This window comes from Carassius auratus, chromosome 12, assembly GCF_003368295.1.
Source record: "Carassius auratus strain Wakin chromosome 12, ASM336829v1, whole genome shotgun sequence".
NCBI classification, from domain to species: Eukaryota; Metazoa; Chordata; class Actinopteri; order Cypriniformes; family Cyprinidae; genus Carassius; species Carassius auratus.
In genome coordinates this window covers 17,105,939-17,125,602 of record NC_039254.1, presented here as the reverse complement: position 1 = coordinate 17,125,602, position 19,664 = coordinate 17,105,939, and the positions used below count along the sequence as shown (strand labels likewise).

Here is a 19,664-nt window from a genome sequence, read left to right as displayed (position 1 = left end):
CTGTAAAGGGTCAACTTTTATTTTTATACATGCATAATAACAATAAAACTTTGTGCATTTACAAAATTAAGAAAACAAACAAGGTGTGCTGTCTGCAGCCTTGGTCTGCGGTGATCTTCATTTAGAAACGCATCATTAAAATGAAATGTAAGTCAATGAATACTCAACGAAGAGACATGACAGAGATATCTATAGAAAACAAGACATATCTACTTTTAAAGTAAACAAGTGCTGCCGAAAAACAAATATTCTGTGATAAAGTAATCCATATGAAAACAAAGCAATGTTCGTTTTTTACGTCTCCCTTCATTATCTCTAATGCGACCACGCCCCCGCGCTGAACGCTCTATTCAGATTCTAATGTTACAAGTGAAGCTCGCTGCGTGTAAATGCCCATACAACAGAAAACAAAGCAGCGAGACTGTTCATCATTTTTATTTTATTTTACTGTGAGAAATAAGACATAATTCACCCCAAGAAGATGTGACGAGGATTACCTTAGGATTTGAGTTTTAGATTTCCTCAGAAAAAAAAGAAGCGCTTTATCCAGCAGAGATCATAAACATAAGAGTAAGTCTCTTTTTATTTATTTATATACTTGTACTAGTTTTCACATAACGTGTAAACATTTTACTAGTTAGACTTTTTCCAAACTATAAATCCTGACTAAATGTATAATCAAGGGAAACATTATGAAGTTTCATTCACATAATCTAAATGTTCTACTGTAGTACTAGTATCAGTGACCATTAAAGTAATGTTAATAATGTAGTTTATCATTTAGTTTATTTCAGAGCACATAAACAATATACACACGGGAAATGCTAGTTGTGTAATGTTCATTTATATATTTCAACATTACACAATATTTGTTTTCTAAAGATTAATGAAGATCTTACAGTTTTGGAACGACATCTGGGTATGATTTCTGACAGAATTTTCATATTTTTGGGTGAACTACCAATTCTAACTACCCAAGAAAAAGATCAAACATTCATGTAAATAAGGTCCCTTTAAATGAGTAAAACCAAAAAAACACCAATAACAAACTATTGCAATCACGGCCGTTCATATTGCAGCACCCGTCTAAGAAATGAAAGGTGTTTTTGTCATGTTCAAACGCAGCAGTCTGGAAAGCATTCACCCCGCAGCAGCGTCCATATCCTTTCTGCTCATATTTCACGACTAACAAAAATAGCCATTCCTTCCACCAAGACTAGATGGCTGAATAGACCATTGTGAAAAGGGCACTAAAGACACATAACCCCCCCAAAAAAACAAATGTCTTGAGCAGGGTGGAGGCAGACAGACACGGAAAAATAAATGGATTTTAGGTCAATGCATTTCACCGGAGGAAATGAAATTTGGAAAGAGAAAAAAAAAATGCAGGCCTAATGGAGATTGTCTAGTCCTCTCATAGTTATTTTGGCCTGGGCCGTGGAATACTATGGTGTTTATTTTACTGGTCAGATACTAATCGATGACACATTTTTCATGTAAGCTCAACATTTCAATGGTGATAAGGATCACGTACACCAAAAGACGCCATTACCTCTTATTTCTTACCTCTTTTCCTTTGTCCTTTAAAGGAGTTACAGAAATGCTATTCTTTTGCACAGAGTAGATTCATTGTTAGCAGTCTGAGTCAGCAGAGAGCACATGAATATTAATTGCTGCATCACAAGTGAGAATTGACACATGTGGAAGATTTGCAAATGAGCGACCCTGCATGTGGGATGAAGAAGCTCTGCCACGTCAGTCAACTTACCGCTGGCTATTAGATGAAGCTTAATGTTTTATGTACGTGTTAAAAATCACGCAGCTGGTGCAAACACTCCATGTTCTGCTTATAGAACATTCTGACGCAGATTACTAATGTTACACTAAAGATGTGGAGATGACAACAGACATAAAAATAAAGAAAAACGAAAAACACTTTTTAACAGAGGTACGTCAGATACAGAAGGATTTAGTGTAAAAATCTTTAAAACAAAATAAAAAACTGTTTAAGTTTATATTTATTTATTTTTTAAGTCTTTTTGGAGAATATGTTGTTTATAGGATCGTAGTAAATTCCTACATAGAGAGCTAACATGAGACTTTTTTATAGTTTGTGTCAATCCACCTGCCTTTGTTTATACTCAATTGATAATCAAATATTTTATTTAAAATATCTCTAGTCACACTTTATTTTAAGGTCCAATTCTCGCCATTAACAAATCATTAGCTGTGACTTTTGCCTCAATAAACTCCCAATTTGCTGCTTATTAATAGTTAGTAAGGTACAGGTAGTTGTTAAATTTAGGGGTAACACTTTATTTTGATAGTCCACTTTAGACATTCTACTAGCAGTAAGTAACTTTGCAACTACATGTCAGCTAGCAGTTAGTAGAGTGTTAGTAGACTGTCTGTTTAATATCTTTTAACACTTTCTTTGTCAACTTATTGTCAACTTATACTAAGCCTAAACCTACCCCTAACACTAACCCTAAACCTACAGTCTACTCTGAGAGTTAGTAAACATGTAGTTGCAAATTTCTGAGATTTAGTTGATATGTAGTCGACATGTAGTTACAAAGTTACTTACAGTCAGTAGAATGTCTAAAGTGGACTATCGAAATAAAGTGTAACCAATTTAGCTATTGGGAAGGATTAGGGATGTAGAATGTGGTCATGGAGCATATGTTCTTTATAAACACTAATTAACAGCCAATATGTTAATATTAGCCAACAAGCAACTAGTAAGAATTGGTCCCTATACTAAAGTGTTGCCAAAGATTATTGCTAGAAAAAAAAAATTAAATCACAACATATAAGGGTTTAAAGTGTTTTTATACATGTACACTTTGATAACAGTGTTGCAAAACTTGCAGATCCCATAAAACGAACAGAAAATTAAGCAGCTCTAATATGTGGAGAGTCGAAGCAACGTTTGGCTTCAGTGAAGAGCTGGACAGAGTGGGTTTCTCTCACCAGTCTCTGTAGAGTAAGTGCGGAGTGGAAAATTTAAAAACGCGGAGTGGAGTGAACTGATTACAGAAAGCTTTGAGCAAGAAGAGGAAATGTCTGTAGCTTCACTCACATACTGTGATCCAGTCAGTTTGTTTCTTGGCAACATGCAAAGCTCATACAACTAATTACTCAACGTTAAAGGAGTCATGAACTGAATTTTTTTTTTTTTTTTTGCTTTGCAAGAGTGGAAGTGTGCTTCAAATTACGAATATACCAAAAAACCCTAAAAACTAGGGTCTCAGATCAAGCCGGATTCAGTGCTAGCAACCAGCGCTGTGAATTCCTAGCCAACATGTTGAGAAATAAATGTTAAATTGACATTTTTTTACACCTTTGTTATGGATGAATGATTTCGGTGTCATTAAGCGGCGATATAGAATCCTGTTACCTTTTACTTGGCTCCGGCCAAGCGTCACAAAGCCTGACGATATGAAGTTGTGAAGGTCATGGCCGCCACCTCGAGTGCTTTCCTTCGAGTAATGTGCTCCTGTAAATGGACACCAAAACATTAATAGAAGATCACTCTCACACTTTGCTTCCAGATAAACAGCCGTCAACAGCATAACAAGCATAATTCCCAGTGCATTTCAAGACTTATGACTTTCCATAATTCATAGGTAAAGTCACCTTGTCCACCCAACAACACACTGCTCTGTCATGAGAATATTAGATGCTGGCTCCGTCTGAGGTGTTATATTTATTCTTGACATTCTAATTATCAATGAAATACCAGCATGTACATGGAGGAGTCAGAAAAGTCGGACAATAACCTTGAGCACCATCTGGGAGTTCAGTGCAGTCGCGGTCGCTCAAATCTAAGTGTTTCTGGGCTTTAGTGTACACAGAATCTAATGTTTTTCATTCCTAAAACTGTACACAATATCCACTTATAAATTACAGGGTCCCACTTTATATTACGTGGCCACAACTTCTATGTACTTACATCACAGATAAGTACAATGCTTTTATTGTGTTCACACAGTATTGCAAAACTCTTTTGCTGCTGTTGAGGTGGGATAAGGGTAAAGTTAGGGACGTGGTGTAAAACATGTATGCACCCAAGTGCATTAATTTGCATATAAGTACATAATATTTAAGGCCACCTAATATAAAGAGGGACCAAACACAAAAGAAGATTTATTTGTTAAAAATTTCTGAAAAGAGATATTATAATACTATTGTATACTTTTATTAATGCATGTTCAGTCATATAAAGACTGAAACAATAGATAATAGTCTGAAATTGTTTTATAAATAGAACATTATTGAACCATTACACAAAATTGAAAAACAAATCTTAAAAAAGGTTTGCATATCCTTTAGTGTTTTTGTATCATATTTGCTCCATCAGGCTTTTATGGCTCTGATATACTCGGTATAAAAAAACAGCTCAATTTTATTGTGAGACTCAAACCAAGCAACAATATGCCATTCGGTGCATTTATAAAATGAAATTCTTATGGTTGTAATATAAATCAATGAGATCTTTATAACAGTAGAGCAGATACTCACCACTCATCATATTTCCAATAAGATGTCTCAGTTAGATGATAATTAAATGATGAAAACATTAAATGCAATGCAATCCAATGATGATTGAGTGATGAACAAATAAACATTCCTCAAAAGATGTAAGAGGTTTTGGAGACTTATGAAGATGATTCGTCCAATGTGATATGTGAACAAGGAAAGAGAAGCTTCTGGAAACATGTGTTCCTCAAAATCCTGATAATCATATTAAAGACTCAATTTTTCGAAATAATTCTAATAAATAATTTCCAATCTAGATTGTTCATCTGGAAATATAATTAACTATATCAAAGTTATTCTTATGTTTACTAGATTTGACAGCAAAAGACAAGTTGAGTGCAAGCTGAAGGTGGACATTTGTACAACTGAAACCTAATACATTTGACTTGATTAAAAGTCAAACTATCAATCAGTTGACAGAAAACATGTAGTAGTTTGTGTATGACAAGATTAACAACGTTTAGATCCTGTTGATCATTTAGAAGCCTAGAAGTTATATGGTTAATGGCTATTGAATCCATCAAGAACGTGTGCTTTTAATAGCTAAATAACAAGCACAACAGGATGTGCAAGGCCGAAGAATCAAAAGGTTGAGCAGCAGGAAACGTTATGATAAATGTTGTTTACAGAGGCTTCAGAGACGGACAGATTCTCATACTGAGAGCCTGCATGTTCAGCCTTTGGCTTTGGATCACTAGAAACAGTTGGACAAACAGAAAAAAACAACAGCATAGCACTCAGGTAAGGGAAAGATCTGACACAGTCCTCTGAATCAAATAAATGAACATGAGGCAGGGGGTAGAGAATGCAATAAAGCCACAAAAAACTTCTTTCACACTAAACCCCGAGAAGCCCAAAGCATCCCGTGCACAGGTGAGCTGTCTTGCAGAGAATTCATTACGCTGTGCCGTTACATGACTATGTAGCTGAATTTAACAGGCTGTTATATTGCCCCCCTAAGGAAATTCCTAAAAGTGTGCTCAACCTTGCCACAGGGGCAAGAATCCAACGCCGTCTAAATGATAACGACTTCAGAGCCGGAAACCATTAGCGAGAGTCCTTGACGCACATGTGCCAGAGGAGAAACACGTCAGTGCCTCCAGCTTTCATGCGCTCACGTGGGAAGCAGGTAATCACAGATGCTACTCCACTAAGTTTTTATGGCCCGTCCAACTTTGATATTAATTGCTAAGTGTAGAGACGAGGAGGCAATAAGTTCAAAACTGTGTAGAGCCGTATCATTATGAAATTGCCCTTTGGCGCTCCACATCTTAATTCACCTAATTACATCAGAGTTTAATAAGCTAGACACATTTTATACATGCAATGCTGTTCTCTTAAAGAAATATTTGAGCAAACACACACAGAAGCACATTCACTGAGCTGCCGCAGCGCTACTTTCCTTCGGCAACTCAGGAAAAAAATGAGGCTCTGTTATTAGGTGTTCTTTGGGTATACTTCTAATCAAATATTTTATGCATGCATGTTTCCCAATGTCAAATCGTTCTTTAATCGCCTGACTGCAAACATTCAGTGCATCCTGCTCCATGCCAAGCATTTTTACACTTTCCCACAGCTGCCATTTTATAATATCCTGTATGATTCGATGAAGAGAGATGCAAACACTAATTATTCACAGTCGAAACCCGGATTATTCCCTCAGATCATGTTGTAACAATAATTTTTACTTTCCCTCCAGAAAACGCTCTTGTGCATCAGGGCATGTGAATATGCATTTTCTCTTTCAGTTGATTCAGTAGATGCTATCAGTACATTGCACTCCAATTTGTATGCCAATTACACACGCTTCTGTAGAGGCCGTCGCTGTCCCTTAACATCGACAGGACTGGGGGTCTCTAGTGAAAATACTGGCTCCACTCCCTTGGAACGAGATGTTGTTAGGCTGTGTCATGGCTGACAACACAAAGTCACCCAGCATAGCCCCAGCTCACAGTGTCCTACATGAACACACAGCTGCAGCAGTGTGTGCAGAAATACATCAACAAATACAAATACCATCAGCACTCGTTGCATAACATTGATTACCAAAAAAATAAAAAATATTAATACAACAATTATAATAATAATACTTTTTAATAAAAATCAGAACATGCAAAGCTTTAGGTTACACTGATGCACTTAAAATAGAACGGAATGGGTCAGTTTGTTAAATAAATGGATATGTTTGTTAAATTATATATATCCAGTTTTACATTATTAAAAATCTTTAAGGCAGGGGCAGAGCTAAAGGGTTGGCCTCCCAACTTACAACTACTGCTTCTGTCTCTCTCTCTCTCTCTCTATCTCTCTCTCTCTCTCTCTATCTCTCTCTCTCTCTTTAAATAATTGCATTTAGAGGCAGAATATGTTTAAGACCACATCAAACAGAAGACTATTCAAACGTGCACTCCACTTCGCCTTAGTGTATATATAAGGCGTATATATATATATATATATATATATATTTTTTTTTTTTTTTTTTTTTTTTTTTTTTGTTAAGATAGTTTAAATTGTTTATTATTTTTTTGTTTCATAGTTTTAATAGTTTGTAATAGTTTAAACAGTATAACACATAAAGAGATATAGGTATACTTATAGGTAAACAGATATTACCACAATATACCTTTTACCATGATTTTGTGTGAAAAGAGTAAAAAATAAATAAAAAATCAGTTACCTGTCTAAAGTCAAATGCAAATACAACTTCACTTGCTTGAAAACATAGTGTTTAAACCTAAACATGAGTTTAAACCACATTACAGTGCAAATAATACAGATAATTTAACAGAAGAATGATGCAAGTGCTTTTATATAATTATAAGATTCACAGTTTTGCTTTTAAATCCTCCTAAATTGGCCTCAATGCAGCCCAGATTTCTTCAGTGAAATCTGTTTGTTGACAGTCGAAATCAATTTTGTTTTGAGGTAATCATCATCATGCCACAAATGCTGTTAAACTTGTATCGAACCAGGAATATTTCTATAAAGGCAACAAATGGAGAAAGAATCCTAAAGATCTTAAGCTAATGAGCTGCAGTGCATTTTTTACAGCCTCATATCGACTCTGATCCCAGGTCAGGAGTCAAGTGACATCATTTACGTCATCCTGCACTGCAAGGTCACTTTGTAATGAGGATATGGAAAACATGCAGCATAAATCTTGCTTAAAGCGCATTATAAGGGGTTTCAAGAGCTGTAGATCTTCTAGAGGGATAGGCCTTAAATATAAACTGCCTTCGGTTTGCTGTTGTTGCCATATGACTGACATTTATCTCCCTCAAGTCAAAACTGCCGTTTGTGCGATGATAACTCATGAGAACGTCCAACAATGCTCTGAAGTCCCTCCTGACCTTGAACATAATGAAATACAGCACAGCCTTCAATCCAAACACAACTGAGAGGAGGCGGATCTTTATGGCTTGTCTATAGTTGACTCCCATTTAAATATGGCGTGTAGAAGTCAGACGTTTACCAAGGGTTAACATGGCAGATTATATGTGACAGGGCTGAAACACATGCTGCAATGAGAACAGCATGAAATATAAACCATCTGACTGACAGGCATCTAGCACATGGTCTCAAGCGCAACATACGCAATCCAACAACAAGCCCCCGAAACGTATTCTCCTGTATGCCAATATCACAACTGTGACTGAAGGTTGTCCAGTGCTCTGTTCCAAAGCCTACTGAGCAGCCTACAATGACAACATTTAAGGCATCACAGGAGGGCTGTGGCTGCAAATGCTGTTCCAAAAGGTATCTGCTTTAATTATGCTGCCAACTCTGATGGCTCGTTTTTCCAAAATGCTAAGGCAGTAACCCAAGAATGCATGCATTCAAACTTAGAGGGGAAAAAAGAGGGTGGGTGAGGCAAATGCTTCATAAAATAAATGAATAAATAATCACACCAAAAAAAAAAAAAAAAAAAACAACCAAAGAAATATCTATTAAAAACTGTATTTGAAAACTTTTTTATCCAATATTTGTTCGTGCAATGTGTTTTTATGAGTTTTAGAGTGTAACGCTGTTAGCTTAGAAAGATGTTAACACCAATCAGTTGTGGCATGTGTAGTTTCTTCCTATGAAGATTGTTCCCTTATTGGTCACTTATGAGGTCCTGTGATGGTTTGAATACATTAAAAGGACCAGAATTTGTAACAGAGCTCACATAAATCAATCATATATTTCATGAAAGTAACTCATTCAGTTTGGTGTTTCCACAAACATTTGAACACAGTCAGGCCACTTACCGTGATTGGATTTGGAGCTGTGGACTGGGGTGTAGTGGTTTTTGGAGCCCGCGCGCTGCGGAGTGTTATCTTTGGATGAGCTGTTCATCGCCGCAAAGTTCTCACAGTCGTATTGAGATAAAGGAATGGGTCCTTGTTGTCTAAGAATATCTGCTAGGGCTCTGTGGAGAAAAATTGAGAACTATACGATATGAAGTCAACAACAACAACACCTTTAAAATGTTTGGGTGAAAGATCACCTCCGGCTACTCTCTACTCTAATTCCATTAGATTTGTACAGAAATAAAGAAAGAACATCTATTAATAAGTGTTTAATCACCAGTGAGCCACATTTCAATCATAGTTGCACCTGGTATATATGGGAAGCCCAGAGGATGTGAATTCAGAGCTGCATTATGAAAGCCACTGTTAGCTCTGTAAATATTTACTCTTACCAGAGAAACTGTATTAGTTTTGCATTTGTTACCCTGCAGTAGCTGAACTGACAGAAGAGTCAACAGCACTCCTTCCTATTACATGCATTCTCAGTTTGATGGTTTGCTTCTAGGTGTTTATTTGTGCGTAGACTATATAATACAGGCCAGTTTAATGTCCTAGCAGACATCATTTCTACCACCTGAGCAAGACGTCTGACTAAAGGAAATTATATTTTATTTTATACATTCACCCATTCATGTAAAATGGAAAAGGGCAGACAGTTTGCAGTCTGTACCAGTGGATTTGAGCGTGAAGCTCAGACACATTCATATAGGCTGCAAGAAGACTGCAGCAATTCTATATTATAACATTTTTCAGTTTTTTTTTCCCCTCCCCTAGGGAAATTGATTGCACATCTGTATATAACATAACCAAATCCCAAACTGGTGATTGGGTGAAGTGTTTTCTCACAGCACAATTAAAATGTTCTGAACCCCTCAGCCTCAGAGCTGCCAATCCAGTTTAATAGACAAACTGGAAATATTGTTGTGTCCTGCGTGAATGGTGTGTGGTTCTGTGTCCAGAGAGGCAGACACTGTGATGAATCTCTTGTGGCCACCAAATGAGGGGGAAAATGTAATGTCTGTAATGAAGCATAAACCCTCTCACACAAACACAAAAAAATGAAGGGTGTGTGCTTGGCTCTATAGCGCTACCAGCGCATATTAAAACTCTGCTTGGAATTTTGATCACAGCCCTGTTAGCATGTGAGATATTCCATATGGAGAAACAAAAGAGCTGCAGATACTGCAGATGGTAAGAGCTCTTCTATCCAGTCCACTTGCAACGTTATCAATCACTCCGAAGCGCTAATAATATGCAAATGAGAATTTGATCTCGTTAGGGAGAGTTTAGAAGCTCTAGAGTTGTAGGAGAATGAATGCGTGGCGCTCACCTGTGAATGTTCATTTCCTGAGGTGGTTGCGTTGCTTTGTCATACGCGACTTTAGTGGAAACCCCAAGGACTATAATAAAAGCAATGACACCGCAGGTGATGTAGACCGCGGTGTTCGTTTGGTCCATGCTCGGATCGTAAGCGTCACCTGTTGGAACAGGAGACGGGGGCACAGTTTTCACCCAGTCGGGCTTGTGGTAGTTCTTGCATGTTCTCTGCTCCAACCGGTTGCCTTTAAACTGGCAACAGAATCGCAAGTAACACGAGCCACAGCAGTAGCGGTGGTCGGTGTTGTTGCACTCGAACTCCTTGTCGAACTGGCCGCTCACGTCGTAGTAGCCCAGGCAGGTGTCGTGCGTGGCCGCCGGACGGACCTGCGTGATCCGCTGCGTGGACGCGGAAGGCGCGACGGTGGTGCCGTTCAGTTCCTTCGTCTTCTGATTCCTTTTGGGAGGAGGTTTGGGTCGTTTGGCAGTCAGCGTCCCAAACACGTTGAGAGGGTCCAGATAAATGAGCAGCAGCAGAAAGTGGCGTATACCCATGGCGCAGCGCGTCTTCAGGACCCTGGACAGCTCTCTGTGATTCCCGCTTCAGGCGCGCTGATCCTCCGCTGTTCGCGAGTCCCGCATCCCTGACGACGAGCCGCTTGTGGAGATGCTGATGAAAGGCGCCATTCATTTAAAGCAGATATTCTACCCCAGAGCGGTTTTGTGTTTGACTCAGCTGGGCGTCACTGCTGGGATTTCCAAAGAACTCTTGTCAAACGAGCCTTTACGTGTCGCTTCCCATCTCCCTCTGGGAAGAAGTAGACACGAACTTAATTGTTAGTTAATTAAATGTTTGCACATCGACTCTGATAAAAGCATCAGACTCAAATTTAGCAGCGCCACATTTCTTTCTAACGGTGTGTGTTTACCATTATTATCACTATTTAAAATTCACTCGTGGTTGTTTTTTAATCTATGATTTTATTTCTTATGGTTTATAAAAAAATATATAAAAATAAATAAAAAAACAACGACACTGCATGTACGTGGCAATATATATCGATCTGAAAACATGTACCAGAAATACAGTTGCATGTGCATTCGATGCCTTAATGGACGGAACACTAATATCAATGCACTAAAAGACAGTTTGACTTCCATTTTCTGTGTTTTGCTTATATGAAAATTATATAATATTAATTTACAAAAATCTTAATATAGAATTGATTCTTCATGCATCTCAGAACGTCTAATATTCATGAGCTAATTCCATCGCTTTTATGTGGTTACATAAAGAGTGCAGTCAGTCTTGATCAGCACTTACCTTGACTTTACTGCTTCGGGCGGGTGTGTTGGCTCTTGCCAAGGTGAAGTGAAGTGGCAGTTAGTATCCTATCCCGAACAGACCTATCTGAACGGTCCGCCTACCGTCTTTCGCTCTTGCATCAAACGCTGTCGTCACCGTCCGTCTATGAGCATGTCTCTCTCTCTCTCTCTCTCTCTCTCTCTCTCTCTCTCTCTCGCTCTCTCTATTTCCTTTTTGCACGCAGAGAGAAACTATTTTTCATGCATTTGCGAATTGTGCTAGGTTGGTACCTTTACTTTTGTTTTTAGGTAGCATTTTAGGAGTTGTAATGAATCTTTTTCTATGGTGCTATTTATTTTTTGGGTTTAAGTATGTAATGGAGAAAATATTTTATATAATTTTGTTTTAGGCCGAGCAAAAGTGGCTATTTATGTAAGTAGAAAGAAAAAAGTGGAATGTAGAATGTAGTTGCGTTGTTTTTAAACATGGTGCAAACAAGATTGATTTTAATTACTACAAACATATGGATGATTAATTTTCCAAGATATTTGGTATTACAAAGAGGCATTGTGTTCTGTTTTTCTAAAAGTGATTTGGTCTTTAAACATTTGTGAGCTGGCTTTATTTCCTTTGTAAATGAGCATTGTAATTTGATTGTGGTGTGATTTATATTTGTAATAATGGATTGTTAAAATCAATTATTTTAACAATCTGTCTCCTCTCTACACACATTACCACACCTATTTCTTTAGCCTTTTGCATTTCATTTGTTACATTTGCACATGCTTTATATATATATATATATATATATATATATATATATATATATATATATATATATATATATATATATATATATATAGTTGATTTTCACTGTTATTTAGCCAGACATTAGTCAGTGTGTAGAAAATGCTGGACAAAATCTGCAAACAGCCCTGAATAGATTTCCTATAGCGGTCTGTATCCCATTCTCCCGCTCCTGTGCACTGTCATTGATTTCAGTTCCTGAAGACTTTTTGCAAGTACCAGAAAACAGCTGTCATAGGAAGTCACTTAAAGCATTACTGTTGTTATGTGACAGATTGTCTGCCGCTGCTCCAGCTGAATGCTGAATGCGTCTCTCCCTGCAATACTGTCTTCTCCAACATGCGTAAACTCACAGATTCTTCAGGACACTCTGTACACTCCGTCTGGCTGCTCTTTGTACCATGAATCGCTCCCTAGCTGCGCCCCTTAATTACTTTTAATCTTACAGAAAGCTGGAGCTGCAGCTGGATTAGGCTGCAGAGAGCTGAACACTGATGCTTTGGAGATGAATGATTCATAAAGGGCTTGACTGACACCATCTCTGCCTTAAATGCTGCAACATACATTGCATTTAAGCACTTTCATGCCAGTCTTGTATGGTGTGGTAATTATAGCACTAGATAGTTCAGTAAACCAACATGATGCTATTGTAGGCATGGGAATAATCTGTATGAAGTCACATGGTTCAATAGCTTTCCCAGGCAGGTATTGTGAAGTGCCTGTGTTGGGCTTTAAGAGATGTTCAACTCTATTATGTAACTGTATTTTGAAGAGATCAAAAGGTTCTTTAAATTTTGCAGTCGGTTAACAGCAGATTTATTCTGTTGTGTGGTCATGGACTGAGAAAATGAAAAGGATCAAACCAAGAACAGAATATTATTATTCAGTTATCATAAATGAATTAACAGGAATAACATTACGAAACGAGACTACGATTTAGAATATTTTTAAGTTCATCCTACACAATCCTCTGATTATGAAGCCTGAAGGCAGTTGCTAAGTTACAGCTTCTTAGTTGTTCTGTTTTTTTTTTCTTTTCTTTTCTTTCCCTCTCCATCTCAATTTTTTTTAACGATGCCATCCATAGTTTCTCTAATGAAATATTCAAGCAGTTCCTGTGAAGTTCTCCCTTGGACTTCACATATTGAGCTCTAAGAAATGCATACTTGATTTAAGATTGCATACATATTACATATTGCATGCACTGGGATGTAAACATAAAAATAAAAAAAGTGAACATATAAATAAAAAAATAAAAAAAGAAACACAAGTGCAGAAAATGCTATTGCATCATGCCTAGAAAATATCCACAAGGAAATATTCAAATCAGTCTGTTTCCAATCCAGGCATTAAAGTAGCTCTGGGTATTTTGTTATATATCAAATCGCATAATTCTTGAGCAAAATAGAACAACTACAGACTGTGCGAACTAAACATATGTGGAGTGAGAAAACATAAAAATACAAATAGAATCTAGCTGTAGGAATCCAGTCAAATAACTCCATGCTTGAAGCACAGCAGGTCCTGTGTGTACATTACTTCAGCTTTCTGTGGACCACAATTATAATACACACACACATACATACATAAAATATTGGTCCACAGTCCTGCAAGCCTTTATGCATTTCTCCCAAAGGCTTGCAGGTCTTCTGATGTGTCTCCTCTCTTTTTCGATATTCTAACCCAAATCCTTGGGAAAACACTGTTCCTGAATTACAGCATGAGTGTGTTGTGTTGAAGAGCTCAACTGTCCTCTTGTGTTTCTGCTTGTGCGTGGAGTCACTGTAGACAAAGTGCTTTGTCAAGACTTCCAAAGGCTGTGTCTTGTATGCTGGAGGCAGAAAAAGAGAAAGCACAAGCTAAGAAGTGTCAGATTCAGTACATGTATAAAAAAAACATCTACCTTATATATATAGTTTGAGAAGTGCCTGTTTTAGAGTTACTCTAAGAAAATAGCAAAAAAAGAGGAAAAAATAAAAATAAAAACAACTTTATTTATTTTATAATTTTTTTGTTCTTTTTATTAAAGAAGGTAATATTATATAAGGCTTTATACCGTCTAGGACAAAAGAGACATATTTTTTCAGCAACTTGATAGCAACATAAATGTTAAAGTCTCTTCGAGTAAAGACAACCATTTACTCATGCAATGAAAAACACTATGACTCACGAATTCACAGGGTTTAGGACAACTACAATAAATAGATGCATGCATGCATACACACACACACACATACACATACAGCGGGTAAAATAAGTATCGAACACATCACCATTTTTCTCAGTGAATATATTTCTAAAGGTGCTATTGACATGACATTTTCACCAGATGTCGATAATAACCCAAGTGATCCATACATACAAAGAAAACAAAACAAATAAGTTCAGAAGTTAAGTAATGTGTGATAAATGGTATGACATGGGGAAAAAGTATTGAACTACTGAAATGTATTTAATATTTCGTACAAAAGCCTTTGTTGGTAATGACAGCTTCAAGACGGCTCCTGTAAGGAGAAACTAGTCGCATGCATTGTTCAGGTGTGATACTTTAAATCTTGAAGTCTCTGTGGACCTCTTCTATGAGCTCTGATCTTTAGTTCTTATTTTCTATTGGATTCAAGTCAGGTGATTGGCTGGCAATTCCAGCAGCTTTATTTTCTTTCTTTGAAACCAATTGAGAGTTTCCTTGGCTGTGTTTGGGATCATTGTCTTGCTGGAATGTCCACCGTTGTTTTATCTTCATCATCCTGGTACTGTAGGTGTTGGGACTGAACCAGATAATATTGATTTCCACTGCTTTCTAATCACTGATAGATTTCAGCTGGAGTCTTGGCATTTCATGTCTTTTTGCACCTCCCTTCTGTCATGTGTTCAATACTTGTTCCCTGTCATTCCATTTAACTTAATTCCTGACCTTTTTCTTTTTGTTTGTTTGATTGTTTGTTTGTTTTGTACGTATGGATGACTTGGTGAGAATGCCATGTAAACAGCACCTTTAGAAATATATTTACTGAAAAAATAGTTACGTGTTCAATACTTATTTTACCCATTGTACACACCTGTAAATGTTGCTTGCTCAAATTGTTTAATTGCTTAAAATGAGCTAATGCAACAATTCTTGAACATTTTCTCACAACATCATTTCATTTTGTACAATCCATTTAAATTTGTAAAACAGAAGTTTGCATAATTCATCTGAACTAAAGCTGCATTAATAATTTCTGCTGTGTTAGCATTGCTGAAACAGGACAGGGGGGTTTCTAGTTCCCAGCATGCTTTGCAAGAGACTGAATGGAGAGAATAAATGTTGAAAATAAGTGCTTTTTCATGTGTCTTTGAGCAACATGATGTTCTTTAAATGTTCTAATGTTTTTTTTTTTTCTTATTTCTTTCTTTAAGAGATTTAGAAGGGTTGATGTTAGCATTATGCACATAAAAAACATTTTATACTTTCCAAAAAAAAAGTGCTCTTTACTTGTGCTTCCTGCTAACAACATTAGATCATGATAGCAACATTACTAGCTTCAATTCTAGAGCTTACAGGTCAAATTCATCACATCCATTCATGTGTCACTCGACTGTTACTCAAAGCTGAATGAAAAATAAAAGTGGTGCAAAATACAGTACAGTCAGAATAAACTTACTCGCATTCATTAAATCACATGCACACAAAGAAGATGACGTAAAAAATAAAATTGAATTTGTCCTGAATGCTCTCTAAAAGTCCCTCATTCATTTCCTTCTTAATGTCTTCAGAGTGTATTTTCAGTAAAATTGTCCCTGTGATGCGTGTCAAGGTTGTGACGCTTCTAATCTCATCCACCGTCTCATCTGTCACTCTCAGGAGATTACCGACTGAAGCATTCTGGGATTTTAGACCGTATAATTAAAATGGTCATAAAACAGGGAATGTAATCACCGTTGATAAAACCTCATTCTTGAAATATAATCCATTATCTTTCATTCTCCATGCGTCCAAAACTATTTTTCTGCATAAGAGACAATCAGCGTCCATCTCGTTTACTATTTTTCTGCCAAATGAAAACATTAACAAGAGCAGCTTGTGTGTCCTTTTAACATCACATAGTGATCTAGGTATTCTCGTTAAGTGATGTTCACACATATGCACACAAGGAAATGCTTCAGTACACAAAATATGTGTATGTAATGCACTAGAACTGTGACTCCCTTCAATGCAACACAAATCCATAATGATGTATATATACGGTATTGTTCCTGCATGGCTAAAGGATCACAAAACAACAACAAAAACCACTGAGAGCCAAGGAAGATCTTTCTTAGTCACAGGTGTTGTCAAGGCAACTTGGCCTCAGCTGTGGTCATAATTTTCTAGCTTTGAGTCTTGCTTGAGTGACTTAGCATTTGGTTTACCGGCAGGACTGGAAGTGCTATTTAAAGGCAAAGCCCAGCTAATATTACCTCATCTTTGGGACCTCTAGCTATTTTAATTTCACAAAGTCACCTCATATAGTACATACCTGACTTAGTGCTTACTAATGACATATAGTGTTGATGATAGGTTAGACACACAGTCAATATTTCAGCAATCCCACACAGTCAAGAGTGTTGCTATACTGAATATCAGCATGACTCTGATTCGTACTTCGAAAACTACAAATTACGAGTGCATCTGAGAAATGTTACATAACAGCATTGCTAACTTTGTGAGGTTCGCCAAATAACTGAATTGCTGGAGAAGTTTGGAGCACTGAAACAAAACGAAAAAGACAAGACCCAACAGGGAGCAAACAGCAACCTGAGCCTCCTGCCAAATTGCGAGGCTGGAGAAAGAAGGGAATCGTCAGAGAAGCTAAAACACTGAAAGACTTTAAGAGCTCTTTGGCTTGAAACAAGAGGAACTGCAAGGACATCACCAATTTGTCCAGCACTTCACAGGTTCAAGCTCTCTGGGAGTGTTTTCACAGAGAAAGACAAAATCATACCTGTTTGCTAGACAGAAAAAAAATGTGGAAGGCAATGTACATGTATATCTCAAAATACATGTATGTCTCAAAGCTCACCTGCTCAATATCCTGTCATAGTGGCAGAACAAAATCCGGATTCCTGCTCAGTAGCAGAGTTTAGCATGTGCATCAGTGCATATGGGAATCCCAGAGTATGACGGAAGAGGGAACATGCAATGAATCAAACTCTGAATAAAGCAAAACAACTGGGGGAAAAAAATAGTGAATTAGTCCTCAGATGCGATGTTCAGCACAGCAGCATCTAAGAGATGGTTTTAGATACAGCTGTGACTAGCTAGTTCATTTCTGTAATGATGCATCATACTATGGTGGTTAAGCAGTGAGTTACATTATTGCACAGGGGGGAAAAATGGCTTGGAAGTGTCGAGTGATCATGAAACTTTGATTACCTGCTTCATGTGTGTTTGATTAGAGCCAGAACTCTGCTGAAAGGAAAATGGACACTGACAAGTTTTTTTTTTTAAGTTTTCAGAATGATTTCTAATGATTGCCTGATTTCTCTGATAAATATATAATTTTATGTAAACCTTGCAGGATTGTAAACATTTGTGTCTCCAGAATCAGTCTGTGCTGTCACTGTGTTACATCTGTGCAAACATACAAGAATGTTTGTGTGCTGCAACCACAATACAAAACTCCAACTCCAGCTCCAACTCTAATTCATTTCTGGCCCTAATTTGAGATTGAAGACAAATGGAGAAACAGCTCACCTTTGACAGACAGCACTAGAGCTCAGTCCACCCTTATTTAAAGCCTTTCGGCCAACTACACTCATCATTTCCCTTCCCATCAGAGTGACTGAGAGCCAAAGAAACGTAAAGCACCACATAGCATTAGAGTTATAGAAACTGCTATGGGCTAACATGAATCACACGTCTCTCAGAGGAATAGTTTTACAGCTGCCACTGTTTTCCTCTTTCCTGACGTCGACTGTGGGATGAATGAATTAAGTGGGTCACAGCTGCTAAGACGAGCACATATTTCAGCTTCTGTTCAGAAGAGCTTTCCTAAGGCTGTATGGGAAAAGAAGTGAACATGTTAGCCTGATACCCTATCTTTTTTCTTTCTTCTGTACCAGAGCCAGAAATGCACGAGACGGAATGTTAAATCATTTATTTACACAATGCTTTCACGTCCTCCTCCTGTCTCTTTGTGTTTGCTGTGCTTAGATTTTAAGGATTTCTCCAGGTCTATCAAACGTTTATGTAGTGTAATGCAGATTATTACACACTCACACACACACACACACACACACACACACACACACACACGCACACACACACACACACACACACACACATCTATATCTATATCTATATATTAAATAGAAATATTTAAAAATAGAAATGTGCTTTATAAATAGAAAAGTTAAGCTTTTGCTTTTGGTAAACCATCTAAATTGTTCAGCAAAATTGCATTTGTCATTTGAATGGTACTGTTGTCTACTGTAAATTCTCCATTTCGAGGAAGTGGGAGATTTCTACAGTAGGTGTATGAACATTTGGTTATATTCCTGTTAGTGATGTTTCCCTCATGTAAATTGTGCTTTGCGAAAGGTTTTCTGGCATTAACAAAAATACACAGATATACTTTTTAAAATTTCCACCATATGTCTGCATGAATGTCCATGCTCTTTCTATCTTTCCTTTTATTTTTAATTATTTTTTAGTTAAAATCTTGTATAACCAGGCCAGGAACAGACTAAAAAAGGAGATCAGAGTGGCTGAAAGAACTACTCTGAAAATCGGAGAAAAGAGCTCTCAGCCAACCACCCGGCGTCAGTATGGACTCGTCTGAGGAACATCACCATGTACAAGACACCACCCCCACAGTCTGCGGAGAATCAACAACTGGCTGACGATCTGAATGTGTTTTACTGTCGATTTGAAAAGCCTAGTCTACCACCCCCCACCCTCTCTGATCTGCACTTCCTCCACCATTCAACCTGCACTTAAGGTCAGTGTAGAGGATGTGAACCGGGTCTTCAGAAAACAGAAATCTAGGAAAGCTTCAGGTCCAGACGGTGTTTCACCTGCCTGTCTAAAAGTCTGTGCTGACCAACTGGCCCCCATCTTCACACATATTTTCAACAGATCACTGGAGATCACAAGTTTGCCTTTACAGTTGCTCCCACGTCCGTGGTCATGAAGTCACTTGAGAGTGATGCAAGGATTTTATTTGTGGACTTCAGTTCGGCCTTCAATACCATCATGCCTGACCTTCTCTTAGACAAACTGACACAGCTCTCCATGCCCACCCTAATCTGTCACTGTATCGCCAGCTTTCTGACAGACAGGCAGCAGCTAGTGAGTTTGGGCAAACTCACATCCAGGACTATCACCATCAGTACTGGTGCCCCCCAGGGATATGTGCTCTCCCCACTGCTCTTCTCCC

At 37.7% G+C, this 19,664-nt stretch overlaps 1 protein-coding gene across 5 annotated transcripts in view; it reads right to left on the bottom strand.

Moving 5' to 3' along the window:
* shisa6 (shisa family member 6) overlaps positions 1–11,643 on the bottom strand; it is a 52,865-nt gene extending 41,222 nt beyond the window's left edge. For all 5 annotated transcript variants that reach the window (XM_026277337.1, XM_026277339.1, XM_026277342.1 and 2 more), the window contains exons 1-4: positions 11,476–11,643; positions 10,165–10,959; positions 8,793–8,953; positions 3,401–3,499 (exon numbers count right to left, since the gene is read on the bottom strand). In XM_026277337.1, coding sequence (XP_026133122.1) covers positions 3,401–3,499; positions 8,793–8,953; positions 10,165–10,706 — 802 coding nt within the window. In that variant the 5' untranslated portion in view covers positions 10,707–10,959; positions 11,476–11,643. The remainder of the gene's footprint in view (positions 1–3,400; positions 3,500–8,792; positions 8,954–10,164; positions 10,960–11,475) is intronic.
* Positions 11,644–19,664: the final 8,021 nt, after the last annotated feature.